The sequence below is a fragment of the Nyctibius grandis genome, chromosome 2, assembly GCF_013368605.1.
Source record: "Nyctibius grandis isolate bNycGra1 chromosome 2, bNycGra1.pri, whole genome shotgun sequence".
Classification (NCBI taxonomy): domain Eukaryota; kingdom Metazoa; phylum Chordata; class Aves; order Nyctibiiformes; family Nyctibiidae; genus Nyctibius; species Nyctibius grandis.
The window spans coordinates 82,173,396-82,193,690 of NC_090659.1; the positions used below are offsets into that span (position 1 = coordinate 82,173,396).

The 20,295-nt window shown below is 36.4% G+C and overlaps 1 protein-coding gene across 2 annotated transcripts in view; it reads left to right on the plus strand.

Annotated features, from left to right (window-relative positions):
• KLHL1 (kelch like family member 1) overlaps window positions 1-20,295 on the plus strand; it is a 264,468-nt gene that overhangs the window by 180,960 nt on the left and 63,213 nt on the right. For both annotated transcript variants that reach the window (XM_068423667.1, XM_068423675.1), the window contains one exon: window positions 15,265-15,451. In XM_068423667.1, the coding sequence (XP_068279768.1) occupies window positions 15,265-15,451 (187 nt within the window). The remainder of the gene's footprint in view (window positions 1-15,264; window positions 15,452-20,295) is intronic.

Here is a 20,295-nt window from a genome sequence, read left to right on the forward strand (position 1 = left end):
TTCTACTTATAATCACAGAATCATAGAATGGTTGAGGTAGGAGTGGACCTCTGGAGGTCGTCTGGTCCAACCCCTGTGCTTAAGCAGGGCCACCCAGAGCCAGTTGCCCAGGACCATGTCCAGACAGCTTTCGAATATCTCCAAGGAGGGAGACTCCACAACATCCCTGGGCAACCTGTGCCAGCATTCATTAACTCTCACAGTAAAAAAAGTATTTCCTGATGTTCAGATGGAGCCTCCTTGTTTCAGTTTGTGCCCATTGCCTCTGGTCCTGTCACAGGGCACAGCTGAGAAGAGCCAGAGTGATAAGAACCTGCTCTTCTCTATGCTGAAACTGTCCCAGCTCTCTCAGTCTTTCCTTATAGAAGCAAGATGCTCCAATCCCTTAACCATCTAGGCAGCCCTCTGCTGGACTCTCTAGTCTCCCTTATTTCCCGTATCTCTCTTACACCTGGGAGCCCAGAACTGGACACAACACTCCAGGTATGGCCCCACCAGTGCAGAGGAGAGGGGAAGGATCACCTCCCTCGACCTCCTGGCAATTCAGTAGCCCAGGACACCATTAGCCTTCTTTGTGTCAAGGGCACATTGCTGGCTCCTGTTCAACTTGGTGTCCACCAGAATGACAGGTCCTTTTCTGCCAAGCTGCTTTCCAGCTGGGTGGCCCCCAGCATGGGTTGGTGTTTGAGGTTGTTCCTCCCTAGGTGCAGGACTTTGCACTTGTCGTTGTTGTACTTCATGAGGTTCCTGTTAGCCCTTTTCTCCAGCCTGATGACATTCCTCTAGATGGCAGCACAACCCTCCCAGTCACTCATCCTTCTATATGGTGAGTTTTGCTGCTAGTTGTTGGTGTTCCATAGATCATGCCTCCAGAGGTCACGCAAACACAACTCATTGAAAGTAGTGAAGACAAAGATCAATCACTACTCTCAGCAATTGTAACAACAGGTGGTTTTAAAAGCAGAAACCTTTATTGCTCTTGACATCGTTTAAAATCTGTCACTTTTAACTAAAGAAGCAAGGAAAAAGGGATTGCAAATGCTTGGACTTGTACAATGGGGTATCTTGAACGTTCTTCCTGGAAAAAGGGTAATGAGAGGTCTAAGAGATGGGTTGGACTTCTCTTCCCTGATGTTAAGTACCTGATTTTGCAGTGTAGTGCTGTTTTCTGCATCCTTCCTTCTCCCTTAAACTGATTCTGCATAATAGAAAAACATATAATCAGAAACATTTTCTTCTCCAGTTCTAGTTGAGCCATCAACATTTCAGAGATTATGTATGTACTAGAAGAATTCTTCATATTAGACATATGTAACATTTATCCTTGAAATATACTATATGGAAAAATGTTTGAATAGACACTTTCTATGTGAGATCTTCTTATCCATCCTTTTCACCTATTTCTAAGACTTGAAGATCATATTTGAAACACGAGAATATTATTTAGGAAAAAGATGCTTCTTTTGTGTTCCATTTCTTTGTACTTATTCTCTTATAGGAGTTTTATTAAAATGACATCAATTTTGGTAGACTATAGTTAACTACAGTTAACAGGTAACTACAGTTAAAAATAAAAAAACTAGTAATTTTCAAACGTAGGCTATTGCCTGTTATTGACTGAATAACATTTGTGTTCCATTTTTTGGCATCTGTCATGCTTTTGCCTAATCTTCTATTCATTTTATCACTTTCAGAAGAAAAAAAATAATTTGATTCAGAAGAGGTTCAAATGAAAATGTCTGCCTTTGAGCCAAAGGACACCAGGCAATAAGAATATTTTGTCATAGCCCAACCTTTTTGTTGCTGCTAGTGTTGGGGTGTTTTTTTTCATTTCTCTTTTTTTAATGTGCTTTTTTTTGTTCATCTTCCTTATGAATGCAATTTGACCTCTAGAACTTTTCTTATTTCCTATGTAGTATTTTAACACTATTGAAAGATATGTATGGGTCTCAGAATGACAATATTACATTTTTTCCACAAGGATTAGAGAAGAAAAAATACAAGGTACTCTGAGAGGGATTCATCTCACCTAACTTTAGATATCTAACATATGAGATAAGTATTTACTTTAAGAAAGGATTTATCCTGAAATAAAGATTTTTTTCTTCATTTATTTTAAAGAGAGCCTACCATGATGAGGTTAAATGTAGATCTCTGCATCAGAATATTTAAGCATGTAAAAAGTTTGCATCTTATATTTTGCACTTCTTATTTTGGCCACTATGTAAAATACATAGATTGATAAAATCTTTGTGAAAAGATATCACTAGAGGCAGAAGCTGGAGGGGGTGGGGGGAAGGGGAGTAAAAAAATGGCTGTTTTCCTAAACTGAATAACAGCTGAATCAGTAACACATCAGGGTGATAAGTAAATTGGTCAAATTAGTACCAGTTTCAAAGATAGACCCAGTAGTACTAGTAGTCCAACAAAAGTCAGTGCGTGTGCCAAAAAAGTGTGGGCATATTTACAAATTAAGTTAAAAATAAAGTTTGAACAGTGTGGTAAAAGATAACAAGGGACCACTTATAGAAAATAATATTGAAGATTTTAATAAATGGGCTCATTAAATCATAAGCTTTGTGGAAGTGTTAATGTTGTGAAAGTGGTTTCAACACCATAGTTTAATTACTTACCATAGATGCTACCAATGAATATTCCAATCCCATTATTTTGTTTATTCAAGTGAGTGTGGAAAACAATCAGTTTCTTCATTTTTATGTCAAATATAAAGCCTCAGATGATGTGTGTGTGTGTGATTTTTTGTTTATCTAATATATTCATTTTGGTAACTGAATGATATGTTAAGGAAAACAAACTTCAACTATGCTATATTCTTCTGGTTTTTGTTTGGGTTTTGTACCCTGATGTGAGGGAGGGATAGGGAGGACTCGGGATTATGACTGAAGGGTGGAAAGCCGGTTTAAAATTTCTTCTGAATATGAAATTATTTTTAATGTGTGGGGAAAAATTTGAAATTACGAATCAATTAAACACTGAACACATTTCCTCTGCCAGTGACTGCGATCACTGTTGTTAGACAGAAAACACAATTAGATTTCTTTCCAAAATTCCAGTCCCAGACCATTCACTGATTGATTTCTTTGCAATATATTATCACCTGCATGCATACACAGATCACAGACTTACATACAGACTAATGAAAATCTGTTGTGTCTAAGCAGTAAATCTTAATGTAGATTATTTGTAATAGAAATAATTAGCCATATGTTTCAAGAAAGAACTGGTGTAGAGTTTCTTAAAGATCCTTAAGTCTGCTGCATCTTATTGCTCAGGAGAAAATAACCTTTCCCTGAGAATACAGAAATCTGAGAGTTTAGTGTAGTCTCTTCTTTGTGATTTGGTTGAGCAGGTGGCTTGACTAACTCACACATTATGAATAATTTAGTCCATGAGCAATAAATATTTAATTTCATGTACTGAATATTTTTGATACTACAGAAAAATGCCTGGAAATCATCTCTGAGCTAAAACAGGTTTACTGAAATCCTTAATTAAACATGAGTAAGGAAGAAAGTATTCCAAACAGATCCAGAATGTTTAATGAGCTGAAAGAAAATGGTAGAAAACAAAACAAAATGAGACATGCTAAATTAGAGAAATTATTAATTGTAAATATATTTCATTATTTTATTTCTAAGACAATATATTGCAACAGTTGTTCTAAAACCAAGTAAAAACTGAAAATGATAAATTAGGTATAAACTTTTTTTTTAATTTCAATTTAAGGCCCCTAATTACAAAACAGTCAAGTGAATAAAGCAGATTATTATGTTGTATTTAGCTCAATTCACTCAATTTCTAGCAAAACAGAAAAGTCTTTAAGTAATGTTGCTAAGGTTCAGTTGTATAAAGTGGGATTTAGAAATGGAGTTAAACTTCAGCTCCATACATGATCAATTGGTGACCTTGTGGTCTCTACATTTAGGAGTCCAGAAAAGATAACAACTTTTGTATTTTGCAAAAGACTTAAAGGAGAGAGTGAGGGAAAGTTTAAGTGTTTTAATTTACTTTAGTTAAAGTCTATTTGCAAATCAGGATCTGAATAAAGAGTGACACTGTTAGTAATACCTTAGCATATCCTCAAAGCACAAAAATTGATGGACAATAATTTTATGACCACAATGCATTTTATTTTCATTTTAAAATTTAGTAATTTGAAAGTAACAGTTAAAAGAAGTGGTAATTCACAATTGTATGATTCCTGACATTGTACCGTCTGCTATGCAAACTTAAGTGAATTGTTTATGTACAAAACTGGTGGAATTTTCAAATTAGTGTATTGTTTCTGGTGTCTTTTTCTAAGTGTTATTCTAAACTTTAGTGTAAATTTTAAAGTCTTTTTTTAATTATATTTTTGTTCTCTGCACATAATTCTTAAACATGTTAATAATGCATGCTTAATCAATAACCCAAAATACCTTCAGTTTCTCACATAAACAGTGCAAACTGCTGCTGTTCTCATTCCTGTTGTCTTAGTATTTTTTTATGAAGAATTAATTTGATATGTATAAAAATAAAATATGTTGTATATTTTTCCTTATTAGAAAATATTACTGATGACTGAAATATCTTGCTCATTTTACTTGAGAGTAGTTAATAATATTATTAGTGGAAACCATTTACAGTTCTAATGCAGGCATTTAAATTAGTAAATTGCATTGTCAAGAGAGCCATAATTCTCTTTTACTTAAATCTATCCTTCTCAAGTATAGATGTTAAGCAGGAAATTCACTTAATATTGTGAGAGCAAAACTTGTGAAATCGAGAGAAGCAAGACATACTTTAATTCCATTCCTCAGTACCTTTCTGTAATTAATTTCGTATTTATCTTTCATTTTTACCTTGGACAAAGGAAGAAAATTATTTTAGAACTAACCCATAGTAATGGAGAATTCTTGATTCTGAGATGCTTTTATCCACTTTTACAAGCATGGAAGCACTTTCATACAAAAACTATGCAGTAAGGATATTTAACATTGGAGGGGCTGGTCAGAAAATGGTCTGTAAATTTTCAACTGAACTAGGAGAAGGAAGAAAAATTATAAAGAACTAGGATATATTTTCTGAAGAAAAAAAACACATTTCTTAATTTTTTTTGATTCTGAAGATATCAGTTCAAAACTCAAAAACTGTTAATTTGAAAGTTCTGTTTTTTCATTGAAAATGCTTTCTATCTTGGAGAAGAAAAAAAATCACTATTAGTTCTCTTTCTTTTTTGTAATATATGGAGTATTATGTATGTGGTTTCAGGGCTGCATGGCTTTGTCTATGAAAGATCATAAAAAAAAGGAAAATAACATTTTATTTTGATATACAAGGGAAACTAGGCAGGCAGAGTTTGATAATTTTTGATATTGTGTCTCTTGTCATTGAAAGCCTACTCATGCATCTTTTTGAGCCCCACGAAGAGTGTTTGAATGTACACTTTCATTCTTGGTTATAAGTCAGTCACTTGGAAAAAAGAAGATAAATTTTGCATGTGCTTAGTATCTTACTTTGGCATGCAGGGGACACTTTCTCACTTTGTTCAGTTTTATAGCCCTGGCACCTCTCCTGGAGGAAATATCCAAGTCTTTCTTTTTAATGGTAGGAATCCTATGGTGTTTCCTCATCTCCTCTTTTGGGTAATTACTGTGTCTGAGGCACATACCAACGCAGTGGAATTTGAGGTTTAGTCCACCCTGACTGAGCGAATATTGTCACATCTCACTCTTTTCACAAGGTCAGAAGCTCTACCTAAAAAACCAGGATGTGTTCTGTGCCTCTTCAGAAGGATGAGGATACTATAAAAGTTTTGGTGAGGCAGTTCTGTGCCTCTTCCATTGTCTAGTAGTCTCTTCCAGGAGAGGGGAGCGTGATTATTTCCTTCCCGGGCAGGTAGCACCCTCTTTTTCTCTAGTAGTGACTAAATTTCATCCTAGATGCCACATGTTCAACAGGGGAGAATGGGACCTGTCCCATTTCTCACATGATCCTTTATACGGCATATGTGAGATTTAACTTAATATAATTCAAATCAACTAATCAAATCACTAATTCTCTCACCTGGAACATAACTCCAAATCAATGGGATAAAAGAGGGGCTAGAGGAGATCTGTCAGGGAGCAGCAAAAGTAGAGATGCTCCCCAAGGAAGAAAGGTGGGAGCTGAGGATGACAGCAAGGCAGGCAGCTATAAGGGTGCAGTCCCATAGTGTGCACACTGTCAGTCACTGCACCAGTACAAAACTCCTCCTTTTGTGCTCATTAGACTTGACTCTCCTTTTGGCAGTACTTGAGTACTTTTCACTCTAGATCTCAAATTAAATGTGCTTCACTGAGTTGAAGCATGCCTGCTCTCTGTAGCATTGTGTTGAAAGTAATTTAGAAGTACAGCTGAGAAAGGACATGGTGGGGGTCTTAACTGGAAAAAATAAGAAGCATGATGACACAAAGTTACTAAAAATTCTCAGAATATTGCTAGTCTGAGAAGCTCTAGCAATGCTAGAAATAGTTGTGCTGAAGTAGCACTGGCATGGGTCTTCTGAGAAGCGACAGTTCTGTGAGTTTCCATGTGTTACAAAACCCAGAAATCTTCATTTAATGTTAGATACGATTCTCTCTTAATGAAGTATGTCATAGCCATGAAATAGCAAGCTGAACATAATATAGTTTCCAGGGAAACGTCCTTATTAAATAAATTTCCTGATCAAGTGCATCCTGATTTAATAAAAATATATTGATTACTTTGATGTAATAAAGAAAGATAACTATGGAGTAGAGAAACACTGAAGCAGATTATTGAAACTTAGATGGCATAAAACAGATTTATATGACTTTTGGTTTCTAAACAGTAGCTTTAATTTCAACTTTTTTTTCCCTCACACACAGGGTTTAGCCAGTAGGACATTCAGAAATGCAGTATTTATCACAAGTCAGCCCATGTGCTAAAGTAAATGCATAGGAGGGGGGAATGAATATTTTTCTCAATATTATTTTTCCCATATCTTCACAATTGGGAAAAGGCCTATGTTTTACCCCATAAGATTTTTTTAGTTAGTTAATTTTGTTGTTGTTTTTGCTGTTGAAAAAAAAAAAATTGACAACTATAACCTGTTAGGGAGGGATCGAACCCACTTGTCTAGAAGAGGCAAGGAAATCTTTGGCAGCAGGCTGGCCAACTTGGTGAGGCGTGCTTTAAACTGAAGGACTGGGGGGGTGGGGTCCAGAGCGACAATGCTCATGCCATTACATCCAACAGGGGAATAAGCCAGGCCAGTCGGAATAGCGGGAAATGTTCCTTAGCTGCCTCCCAAGATGGGAAACAGAAAGCCAACCACCTCAAGGATATGTATAGCTATGGTGGATCCTCTTGCACCCCTCCTGGGAAACGTCCTGATGGCCTTCTGTGAGGACATGACTGGCTGGGTAGATGAGGGGACAGCAGTGGATGTTGTCTACCTTGACTTCAGCAAGGCTTTTGACACTGTCTCCCACAACATCCTCGTAGGAAAGCTCAGGACATGTGAATTAGCTGAGTGGACAGTGAAGGCGATTGAGAAGTGGCTGAATGGCAGAGCTCAGAGGGTTGTGATCAGCGATGCTGAGTCTAGTTGGAGGCCTGTAGCTAGTGGTGTTCCCCAGGGGTCAGTACTGGGTCCAGTCCTGTTTAACTTATTCATCAATGACCTGGACAAAGGGACAGAGTGTACCCTCAGCAAGTTTGCTGATGACACAAAACTGGGAGCAGTGGCTGATACACCAGAAGGCTGTGCTGCCATTCAGCGAGACCTGGACAGGATAGAGAGTTGGGCAGAGAGGAACCTAATGAAATTCAACAAAGGCAAGTGTAGAGTCCTGCACCTAGGGAGGAATAACCCCATGCACCAGTACAGGTTGGGGGTTGACCTGCTGGAAAACAGCTCTGCAGAGAACGTCCTGGGAGTCCTGGTGGACAAGTTCACCATGAGCCAACAAAGTGCCCTTGTGTCCAAGAAGGCCAATGGTATCCTGGTGTGCATTAGGAAGAGTGTGGCCAGCAGGTTGAGGGAGGTTATCCTCCCCCTCTACACTGCCCTAGTGAAGCCGCACCTGGAGTACTGTGTCCAGTTCTGGGCCCCCAGTTCAAGAAAGAAAAGGAACTACACTGGAAAGACTCCAGCGGAGGGCTACAAAGACGATCAAAGGACTGGAGCATCTCTCTTACGAGGAAAGGCTGAGAGAGTTGGATCTGCTTAGACTGCAGAAGAGAAGACTGAGAGGGGATCTTATCAATACTTTCAAATACCTTAGGGACAGGTGTCAAAAGGATAGGGCCAGTATCTTCTCAGTGGTGCCCAGTGACAGGACAAGGGGCAACAGGCACAAACTGAACCATGGGAAGTTCCATCCGAATATGAGGAAAAACTTCTTTACTTTGAGGGTGACAGAGCACTGGAACAGGCTGCCCAGGGAGGTTGTGGAGTCTCATTCTCTGGAGATATTCAAAACCTGCCTGGACACGACCCTGTGCAGCATGCTTTAGGAGAACCTGCTTTAGCAGGGGTTTGGACTAGATGAAATTCAGAGATCCCTTCCAACTCTAATCTTTCTGTGATTCTGTGGTTCTGTGATTTGGGCATTGAGTAAAACTAAATTTTTTTTGAGGGAAATAAGCATATTTATTTAGAAATGTTTTTTTCATTTCTAGGATTCATTTCTAACCAGAAAGAAAAAGAAGTTCAGCCTTTTTTTGTGATTGGTGCATGAAATCTCAGATTTTTTGGACAGGACAGTGTTCACTGATTATCAGTTCTTTATCTGAAAGACCTAGCAACTCAATTAGAAGATCTCATAGATATAAATGTTTACTTTAAGAGCCTAGGCACAGATTGGAATATTAGAATAAAGAAGTAGCTGTCTGATAGAAAATCACCAAATATTGTTGTTGGACTTCCATCCTTACTGATATAAGAAGCTTGCCATAAAAAATCCTTGTCATCAATTCCAATTATTCCATCAATTCATCAAAACCAATTTCATCAGTTCCATTAAGCACTGGAAAATATAAGTTACTTAATATATTTACCTCAATGTTGTTCATGGGAAACTGATAATTTGATTTCTCCGCTTTGTTGTTCTTGTATTCTGTTAAATTAATTTCTGATAGAGTACACTGATTGGTTCAGTAGTCCTAAATGCACGTTAAATCATTTTTCAAGGTAAGACATCATCATGAAGACATGATTTGTCTTCAGATCTTTGTTTTTTAATCTACTGAGTAGAGTGCTGACAACTTCAAAGGGAAAAAAATCAGAAAAAGTACATAATAAAAATCTTAATGTTTTGAAATATAAGTTGACCTAGTGTTATGAAATATACTTACTACCACTGTTTGTTAGCACACTTTAATATTCTTATTTAATAATATTAATTGCATAATAAACAACAACAGAACAAGCATGAACACATACACACAAATCCTTATCATATCTAACATAAAAAATGCTGGCTTTTAATTTCTTGGTAGTCTGAAGTTTCTGATCCTTTCCATTGATATTGTGGGTGCCAAGATTATAAGGACACACTTTTTGGAAAGGTATTGAAAATAATAGCTTAAATACCCTCCTAAATATTGTGTTTTCCTCTACGCACTAAGGAAGGTAAATAAATTTGAAAATAAATTGGACTCTAACCATAGACTCAGTTTTCTTGTTCCTCAACTTAGATTAAGAAATACAGTAAAAGTTCCAATTTTTATACTAGTATTCTTGTGCTGACCCTAGATCAATAATATTAAATGTAAAAACAAATATAAATGCTTCATTTTGCATAATATCATTACAGTCAACGTGAAAACACTTGCCAGCTATGAGGGAAGAGAATTGAAACTTGATATTTAAATTCATGTGGTTAGACATGAAGGTAGTATGTGTTAGTTGATAATACAGTTCAACAAATATGTCAGAGTGGTATACATTTTAACGCACTTTCTGATAGAATTTTAAGGGGCTGCCGTTTTGATCGAAAAAATAAGATCTTGGGAGCTGGCCATTTTCCTGTGAGAAAAGAAGTTGATATAAAAATCTAAGAATGTTTTCACATGTAATTTTATTTCACGTGCCATTAATTTGCAAATATTCATATCAAGCTATTCACCATGTATAGTGACCCCTTATTAAAAATACTGCCGTGAAGGAACATAAATGTCCTTGTTGTTTTTTGCATGTGTCTATTTCTGTTCTACTGGTGCCTCATAATATTTTAATAAGACTCTTGACAACCCAGCATCTTGAGCCTTCAGCTACAGAGCACTTATGTTATAGATTAAGTAGACATTGTTTTAATCTGACCGTAGTACTAACGCCTATTTAGTGAACTTATTTTTCCAAAAGAGGCTTTTTCTTGTAAAATTATCTGAAATATAGACACAGGCAAGTGTGTTTCTGAGGATTAAACCTTCAATATAATTATGTATATGATATTGTCTCCCTCTTACTGAATTTCTGTGGTCAAAGGAATATGGTCTAGGATTATATACATCAGTAGAAACTAATTAGTTTAAAAAAATACATATATGCTAGGGAGATGCCAGAATGGGAGTTTGTGAGAAATTGAAAAGAGCAGCAGGTTTAATTTCAAGTCTTTTCTGTAACTTTTCTCTGAGGCTGGATTCATATTAGCCAATCTCAATATTTTTCTTTTTTTTCCAGTCAGTTGTTTATTATTCTGCTGCTCCTGTTGCAAAGATATTTTAGTAGTTTCTTAATAGAATAATCATAGACATTTATAAAAATTAATATGATAGATACTACTGTTTTATTAGAAAATAATAACAAATATAGTTTGGGAAAACAAATATGTGGAGGGACTTCTATGACTCATTTTCCGTGTAAGATGAGAAAAGTACTTGTCCCACCAGACATAGAAAATCGATATGAAAATTTCAAAAAACTAATCTGCCTAAATGAAATAAAGCATATGAGCCATTCATTAGTGATTCAGAGGAAAAACTTCAGACCTCATCCCTTCATTTGTTGTCACATTAATCCAGATTTGAGACATTGACAGTTTATTCAGAGATACTGAAAGATATTTGAAGTCCCAAAAGTATATCGATACATACATTGTCAGCGTCTTTGTATCTTATATGTCTTTTGCATTTATACATTTATTTTTATTTTCATGATTGTGGGATCATTTGTGATTTATGCATAATCTATTTGCAAACATTTATATAAAGCTATTACCCTGGACCAAGTTCAGTGATGTTCTCTGAAAACATTATCATCAAGGAACACAGCTGTCTTTGCTTTCACTTTTTTATTCTTTTAACTTTCTTGTATCTTAAGTGGTAAAACAACACCATTGTGTTTAGTCCATAAGTTTAGTGACCAAAAGAAATGTTTTACGTTTGGTTTAGCCTTCTTAATTGTACATTTGTGATATAGCATATATTTATTATAGCATTTACTTTCACATCATATGAAGAACACATGAATCTTAGGATTGCTACTTACTATTTTATTATTTATGCAGTCCTTGTGCCAACAAACAAATTCCATGGTTTCCTTTGTTCCCTCAGAAACCTTACTGAATAGAATAGAATAGAATAGAACAGAACAGAACAGAACAGAACAGAACAGAGAGTGTTTTAGTTGGAAGGGACCTACAATGTTCATCTAGTCCAACTGCCTGACCACTTCAGGGCTGACCAAAAAGTTAAAGTATAAACACTAAGAGGCATTGGGCATCGACCACCTCTCTAGGAACCCTGTTCCAGTGTTTGACCACTCTGTCTGTAGAGAAATGCTTCCTAATATCAAGTCTACTGTTTGCTATGAACCTAGGTGCTTTGTGTGTATTGCTAGCTTTCCTATGCTAAATTCTTATGCTTGTAGTCTTATTCTTTTTCCCTGAAACTAGCTCAATTACTTTGTGGTGAGGGCTCTTTATACCTTTCCATATCTCCTTCTGCTTTCTCTTTTCCTCTCCCTTTTTTTCATTCCCTGCCTGTTTTTCTCTTTCATAATATCAATATATGTTTTATGATACCAGATATCCAGGAAGTTGGACAGAACCAAACATGATGTGTAGTGTCATCTGAAATGTGTCAGAGGTTTTCAATGCACAACAGACAGCTTAAAGTGATGAATTTTGCTAACTAGATGCTAATGCTTTAATAATATAAACTGGATTTCATCCATTTTTTGCCTAGAACTTCATTGCATATCAGTGTGACTTGAACTATCCACAAGTTTTCTCACTCATGCTTAGCCCATGGAGGATAACTCCTGTTCTTGCTAATTCAGGCAGCTAGCTTTAATTGAATAAAAATAAACTTTAAAAAATCATTTAATTCTTCAGCTACAGTATGTGGAATTTGTGTTAGAACAGAAAATAATGAAATATCCAGCCCCCCACTGCAATGCATAGTCTCCTCAACTTAGAGTTTGTTCTGCAGTTTAATAACAGAATCAAAGTTTCCAGATACAAGTTTTACCAACTTCCCCATGGACTAAAAGTAGCCAAGTTAGAGACTAATAAAACAAGTCCTCCTTCAATCCAGAAGTCCTCCTTCACTCCTTAATAACACAAATCTTACTACTCTTACAGTAAATTTTCTGCATTGCCACATAGCTTTTGTGCATGTATTAATTTGCAATACACAAGATATGAGTAGCATTTAACCCACTCAGAATTCCTAGTAAATGCATTTGTACAATTTTAATATAGATAAATTTAATATAATGTACCTGGAGGACAAAGAATAATAGTAAATAAATAAGCAAATAAAAATTAAAAGCCAACCTTTAACTTCAGATTTAAAATCATAGGTTCTGGGTTGGCCACGTCCATTCAGGAGTGAAATTTTGTGTCTATGAAATATGAATTTCTGGAAGTCAGCTTCAATATCTGTAGGAGTCAAAAAGACAAAATCAAAAGTTGCAAGTTATTAGAAAAGAAAAATACAACAAAGCAGAGCACATCATTATGCCACCAAGTTCATGGTTTGCCAGTATCTTTAATAATGTGTACAGTTCTTCTCCCTTCACAAAAAGAATCTAACAAAACTGAAAGGTTCAGAAAAAGCCAACAAGGATGATAAAAGATATGAATCTTCTTTCGTATAAGCAATGATTAACTAAGCTAAGGTTACTCAGTCTAGAAAACAGTCAACTAATGGAGAATATGACTGAAATCTACAATATTATAAGGAACTTAGTATGGCTGGGCTCAGTTATTCATTTTCTCTTTCAATAGAATTAGGGGGCACTGAAAGAAACAAATGAATGAAACAAATTGAGTGAAAGCAGATGAAGCAACAGGAGCCAGTTTTGAAACAAACCGAGGCATGTAAACCTTCATATGCAGGAAGTGATAGGCCAAATTTGTTGTGAAAATATATTGTGGATGTAACAAATTTACATGAGCTCAAAGGAAGATAGAACTAGTTCATGGAAGATAAGGTCCCTGAGAATTACAAAATGCATGGAAAAGACATCCACCTCAGAATGTTCCTGATGTGAAAGCTGTGCATTGGGGAAATATTATATATTTGAAAATAGTCTTATAGTTTTCTCCCTAGACATTGACTTGTGAACACAGTTGGAGACATAATTGATTTAGGCTAGATGAACCTTATTCACTTCTTTTAATAAGCACGTCTATTGTCTGCTGGGTCATCAGTCATGTAAGAGTTCTGGATCACCAGTTGAGACACTGCAGTGTGTAATGGCTTTCTTTGTACCTGAATAGATTTATTTCATGACTGACACCTAAAATCAGTAGCAGGAGTCTGCTGTCTAGATGTACAAGCTATTAATATTTTAGATGTCACAGAACATGTGCTATCTGCAAAAGTCTAACAGATTGACAAAGGACATTCATGCATTCTTCAGCAGCTGTTGAAGTCTAGATGAAATAGCTGAGAGTCCTTAAAAGGAATCTAGTTGCCTGTGTTTAGACAACTGAAAAGCAGTTTGCATATGTTTGCATATATGTGTCTGTGAGGGAGATACTTCCTCATAGGCTCTGGGAACTAAATTCTCCTGCTTCCTGGCCTTCTGCTGCTTCTCTGAAAACTGTTGGGTCTCTCAGATAGATGTTCTATGAGATCTAGAAATCTGCCAGACTGTACAGATATGCTGCTATATGAAATTAAAACCTGCTATAATTTGATAGTCAGCAGAATATAGGGATTAGCATCTAGAGGTAATACTCACTTGCCTAAACATAAACATCGAGAGTTTGATCGACTTCCGATGCCTTAGGGTGTCAGAGACATCTATGTGAATCTGGCAGATATAGCACAAAATCTGCATAATAGTTGCACTCTTCTGTCCAGACATCAGTGAGCTCACAGAATCACAGAATCATTGAGGTGGGAGTAGACCTCAGGAGGTTTCTAGTCCAACCTCCTACTCAAAGCTGGGTCAGTTATGAGGTTAGACCAGGTTGCTTAGTACAATGGGATCTTGAAAATTTACAGGGTAATTTACAACATCTCAAAAGCCACTAGGTATGTACATACAGGCAAGTGAATCAAACACTTTTTACAACTTGTAGCCTTCTTCCTTGGCAATGTAATAGAATATTCTTTCAGCTGTATGCACTGAGCATCTGTTTTGGTAACTATTGGTTATAGTTTTTATGCCAATTGCAAAGATAGCTACATTATCTACATTATTAATCCTTAATTTTTCCAATAATACAGCAAAACAATAGATTGAAAACTTGCACAAGCAAGTTCTTCCGTGGATTTTTTTTGTTGTTTTGGTTTTTGTTGGGTTTTTTGTTCTTGTTAATATCTTTTGGTTTAGTTTGGTTTTAGAAATAAGGGATGTTCCTGGAAAGTATTAAATAAAATACTGTAAAATGTTGTTATGTTATCTGACTGCACGTTCAAGATGCTTGCAAAGACATGCCTTCTGGATCCTTCCAATGTTATGTTGGAAACCATTAAAAATAAGTCAGGCAGTATCCTACAAAAGAATACTTAATTTTCTTCAATGTCTTCAGTAAGACATTGAAGAGTAATAAGTAAGAGGATAATAAGATTGTAGTCTTAAGGGATGGTTAAACAGTGATCTAAAAGTTGCCTAGAGTCTTTTAAAAATCAGCTAAATATTTACTTTCCTGTCCCATCTCCAGAAAAACATAGCCCTGCAAACCTATGTATTCTACCATGAAGTGAAATACTTATGACATCCGTTTTGTCTTATTGCATGATATTGCTTTTCTAGGGATTTCTATCATTTTTGATTCACGATCGTGTCATTCACAGATCTTGGCTGACCTAGAAAACCATGCGCTTTTTAAGGATGACCTAGAATGCCAGAAGCTTATTCTGGAAGCCATGAAATACCATCTTTTACCAGAGAGAAGAACTCTCATGCAAAGTCCAAGAACTAAACCTAGAAAATCTACAGTTGGGACACTTTATGCTGTTGGAGGAATGGATAACAACAAAGGTATTAGAAGATATTTGTTACTTTATAAAAGTTATATTTTGCATTTTCTTTATTAGAAAATAGTGCAATAAATAACTTTCTATTCCAAGACTGGGGTGGTGGTGTCTAAGTCAGTCAAGAAATGCTTGGACTTTTAGTCCAGTAAAAATCTACTGATATTTAAGGAAAAATATAATACTGTCAGAGAAAAGAAACTAAGTTTTGAGTTCATTCTTTGTTCAAAATTATTATAATTTCCAGAAATGATTTCAACAAAAAAATCTAGTGACATTCATTTACCTTAGTTTTATCTTTCTAGAAATTATGTTTCATTTATAAGTAAGTCAAATATGTATTCATCTTTTCTAATCAATGGAAAAAGGCAGTTTAATATGCACTATATTCCATCCTTAAGTAGTTGTCTGAAATATGGATGATTCATATTTTTCCAATGAGAAATTACTCAATTGTCTAGAGAAAAAGCCTAGACAACTAGCTTAAACTAGAATACTACCTTGTCAACAGCTAAAGGAAGGTGAGATTATCTCCATCTTACTGTGAAGAAAAGTGGGAAGTAGTGGAAATTCTAATAAAGTATTTGTTGGGAATAAGAATTATGATGATGTGCTTTTATTTCTGGTAAAGAAGTATAATGCATTTCTTGAATGAAATAAAATATTTGAGCTAAAAGCTAGCTGTGTTACAAGCCTATATACTCTGAAAGGCTTTTATTATTATCTTTACTTGGAATTCACTAACAGTCCCACAGTATCTTGCATTTTCTTGTCAATATTTAGACTGAAGAATATGCCTTCAGAAACATTAGTTCTAATATAAAATAAACTGTACTTAAAGATTAATATAAAATTAGATCTGCAGTATTTCACAACTCTGTTTCTAGGTGTAGTTATTGCAGTTGTTTTACTAGATAGCTGTGGCAATGTCATCTTTAAAAGGACACTGTATATGTTTCCCCTAAAATTACACCAATGAGAAAGACGTATGACAGCAAATGTAGCAAATCAAATACAGAAATATTTAGGAAGACAGCACAGAGTGTAGCACTGTCACAGCATCAACAAACAGCCTATTTTTCAGACTCAAGTCAGGAAGAAGTGGTTTATTTCTGTAGCAGCAGGAGAGAACGCAGCGCAACAGAGGTTCAGCCCTCTGTTGATAAAAACTCTGATGGGAAACAAAAGTACCAGGTTTATATACTTTTACAGCAGATAAAACTGCTTTGAGAGGGGGCCTGGTATAGCAGAGCAGCATCTGCACAGAAGACTTTGTTACAGCCAATGTAACATGTTGCCAGTAACTCAGGATCTGCAGCTGTGCGGCCTTGACTTGCATCTGCTCAGCTCATCCCTCTTGTGATGCTTCTGTGTCCTTGACTAGCTTCTAGGGCCAATGAGGCTTGCTTCCACACATCAGTTCACCAGAGCTGAGTGCTGATTACGTGTTTTGAAGAGTCATTGTGAGTTCATAAAGCACACCTCAATATTTGGGACATGAGATGATGCTGATACTGTATTATGTCTCCTCAATAATTAGTGGTTTATTTTTTTCCACAACTTTCTCCACTGAAATGCTGACACGGATGATTGTGATTCACAATGGTGTATTTTTAATGCCTTGTGGTGTTTGCTACCAAATATGAAACAGTTACATATAAGAACTAGACGAGCTAAGCAAATTACCAATTTATTAGCTAGCCTATAAAACAGTGGGTAAGTGCTAGTATTATGAAAGTATTTGAAAGTTATGTGGCCCATCACATAAAAAGTAGCCTAGCATGCTAAATCGAGTTTGTTTTGAAATCTGTTCTATAGTTATCTTCCTTTCCATAAAAAAAAGAGGTGATAATTAAACTCCAGCAGCCAGTGACTGGAATTATGCCTGATATGTGAAAAGTTAATGCAGCGTAGTATTAACTGGATAAAAAAAGAGGAACAAAGTTAATTTCCTATATGTACAAAACCTCATTTAAATGTCGGTTTCGACACACCTTTGTTTATTTATTAATATAATTTGAAAGGCACATATAAGAAACAGATTTTCTCTATATGTTTACATTAATAGAATGAGATGTATTAATAGATCAGAGGTATATGCTTCTGACAATGTTCCATTCACCTTACCCATTCATATCATCACACTGACTTCTGTGATTTGGATTAGCGGGATTTAATCATCTAGTAGTATATAAAAGCTTTCTAAGTACACATATGAAGGAGGATGCTAGACTGAAATAATGAGTAAATGCGAAAGGTGGACATACACCAATTTGTAAGAATGGTAACACACTGACTTCTTGTAATCCCAAATACAGGACAAAAGCCATATGATAGAACATGATGTATACAGTCTATGTTAGTGCCATGGAAAATTATGATGAGTAAAATATACTTGCTCATCAAGACGAGATTGATATAAATAATTGAGCAGTGTTATATTGATGGCAGAATACTGATTGATCTCTCATGAGGCGTTCTAACCTGTCTCACTACATAGCAGGTAGCATAATAAAGGACAGGGAGAATGCAGAAAAAGAAAACTGAAGGAAAAAAAATGTCAGGGTAACCATGATCCAAAACCACTGGTAAATTCCAGAATGGTTAGGGTTGGAAGGGACCTCTGGAGATCCAGGCGAGTTTTGAATATCCCCAGAGAATGAGACTCCACAACCTCCCTGGGCAGCCTGATCCAGTGCTCTGTCACCCTCAAAGTAAACAAGTTTTGACTCATATTCAGATGGAACTTCCAATGTTTCAGTTTGTGCTTGTTGCCCCTTGCCCTGTCACTGGGCTGTTACAGTCCTCAAAGAGTGTCCTGTTGTCACAAAAGCCAAAACCCTCATGGCAGCACCAGCCACGAAGCCAAGAGTTGATTTCTGTTATACATCTATTTCTGGCTGCCCCCTTTCCTCTAGCTGGTAAAATGGAGGAAAAGATAACTTAGGCACCAATATTTTTCACTTGCATCCCCAGGGCTTTGTAGTCTTCCTTGATTCTGCCCAGGTTCCGGCTTGCGGTGTCATTTGTGCCCACATGAAAGAGAAGCAGTGGGTAGTAGTCTGTTCTCTTGACAAGTTGTGGCACCCTCTCAGCAATATCTCACATCTCAGCACCCAGAAGGCAGCATACCTCTCATGACTGTCTGTCAGGTCGGCAGATGGATGCCTCAGTGCCCCTCAACAGAGAGTCACCCACTACGAGCACTCATCATTTCTTTTACAGTATCCACTGTGTGCTTCTGGTATGGTTTCTCCTTATGGATCTTGCTCGTGGGTATCTATAGCTGTTAAAGCTTCATATCTGTTTTTAGTTGTGATACTGGAGTGTGAAGACTGAAGCAGAGTCCTGCTTTTGTGGGTCACAGGGTCCAAGGTGCCTCTTTCTCAGTGGTGCCCTCTAATGGGTCATGGTACTGATACCACCTATCTAACTCTGCCTCAGCTCCTCTGATACTGCACAGCCTTTTAACTGTTTCCTGCAACTCAATCACTTCGCATGACAGATCTTCAGCCTGCGCATACCTTATGCAGGTACTTACCTTTTCTCCAGGAGAAGGGTTAGGACACTCGTTGCAGCCTACAACCTGTACTGAAGTCTCCTTTACCAGTTCCATCTGGGTGGAAACATCAGACTTCACAGGAGCTTTCTTTGCAGAAACACTGGTTTTAAATCAGAGGCGAGTGCTCACCATTATGGCAGGGACCTTGAGCACATCCCTGGGCTGTGCATCTACAAGCAGTTTGCAGGGCCCTTCCTGCGCGCTCCTCTGCGCGAACTGCTGCGCAAACTGGCGCGCTATGCCCTGTTTGCCTACCCTGTTTGCCTGTATTACTTTTGGAATAGTCCTAGATTAGTTCATCAAAGTGCTAGATTAGTTCATTATTTACTGGATCACAGTCTCTACATAAATACAAGGGAAAAAGAAATGGAAAATGACATGAGCAAGAAACTCTTCCATAAAAAGTCATTAAGAGAGAGAGGGAAAAGTTGTTTTACTGAAACACTGATATTAAATGTGTGGTTTTCATTAATCTTGTGATTAGATATAAAACCTAACACAAAAATTGCTCTGATGATAAACAGGTGAGGTGCATCATTAGTCTATATCAAACAGTATTAAAAGTCCTTTCATTGTTATTTAGGTATTTTTAGAAAGATCTTTGATATCATGAAAGATATATTAAAAATGAATCTTTTGAATGTGAAATTGTGAGGTCTCCAGTTATTGTTCATTAAACTCCCACATTGCATATTTTGCCTTTTCTTTAATGGTCTTCAATCATTTGTAATTATTCTTTTTTCTTTACAAATATGATTTATCAAATGTGGTTTATTATTTATATATCATTATTTCACAGGAATGTCATCTAACATGGCTACATGAAGTTACGCTTTTGCTCTGGTGAACTTCGAAGATGTCCTTGTTTTTCTGGGTTTTTTTTTTTTAGTTTCTAAAAAGACGTTTCTCACAGCACACTTCACTTAAACCTTATTTATTTTAGTTTTGTATTTTTCATTCTCCTAAGGGCATGCTTTTTAAATACTGAAAGAAATATTGGACAACTTGTTGCAAATGCTGTAAATAAAGGCAGAAATAGGGAAAGATCATGTTTTTCCTCTTAGGTAATTCTTCTTGCATTTTAAGATATGTATCATCTGAGATGTCTATAACTTGACTATCTATCTATCTATCACCTCACTCATCTTCAGTTTCGTGGGAATTTGTAAAAGGGAAACAAAGTAAAACCCATCAAGATCGTTTCGTGGCATTTTGCAAGTTGTGGAAATTACTACAAACCACTTGGTCTTTACATACATAAAATGTTTGACAGCATTCATTATCTATTC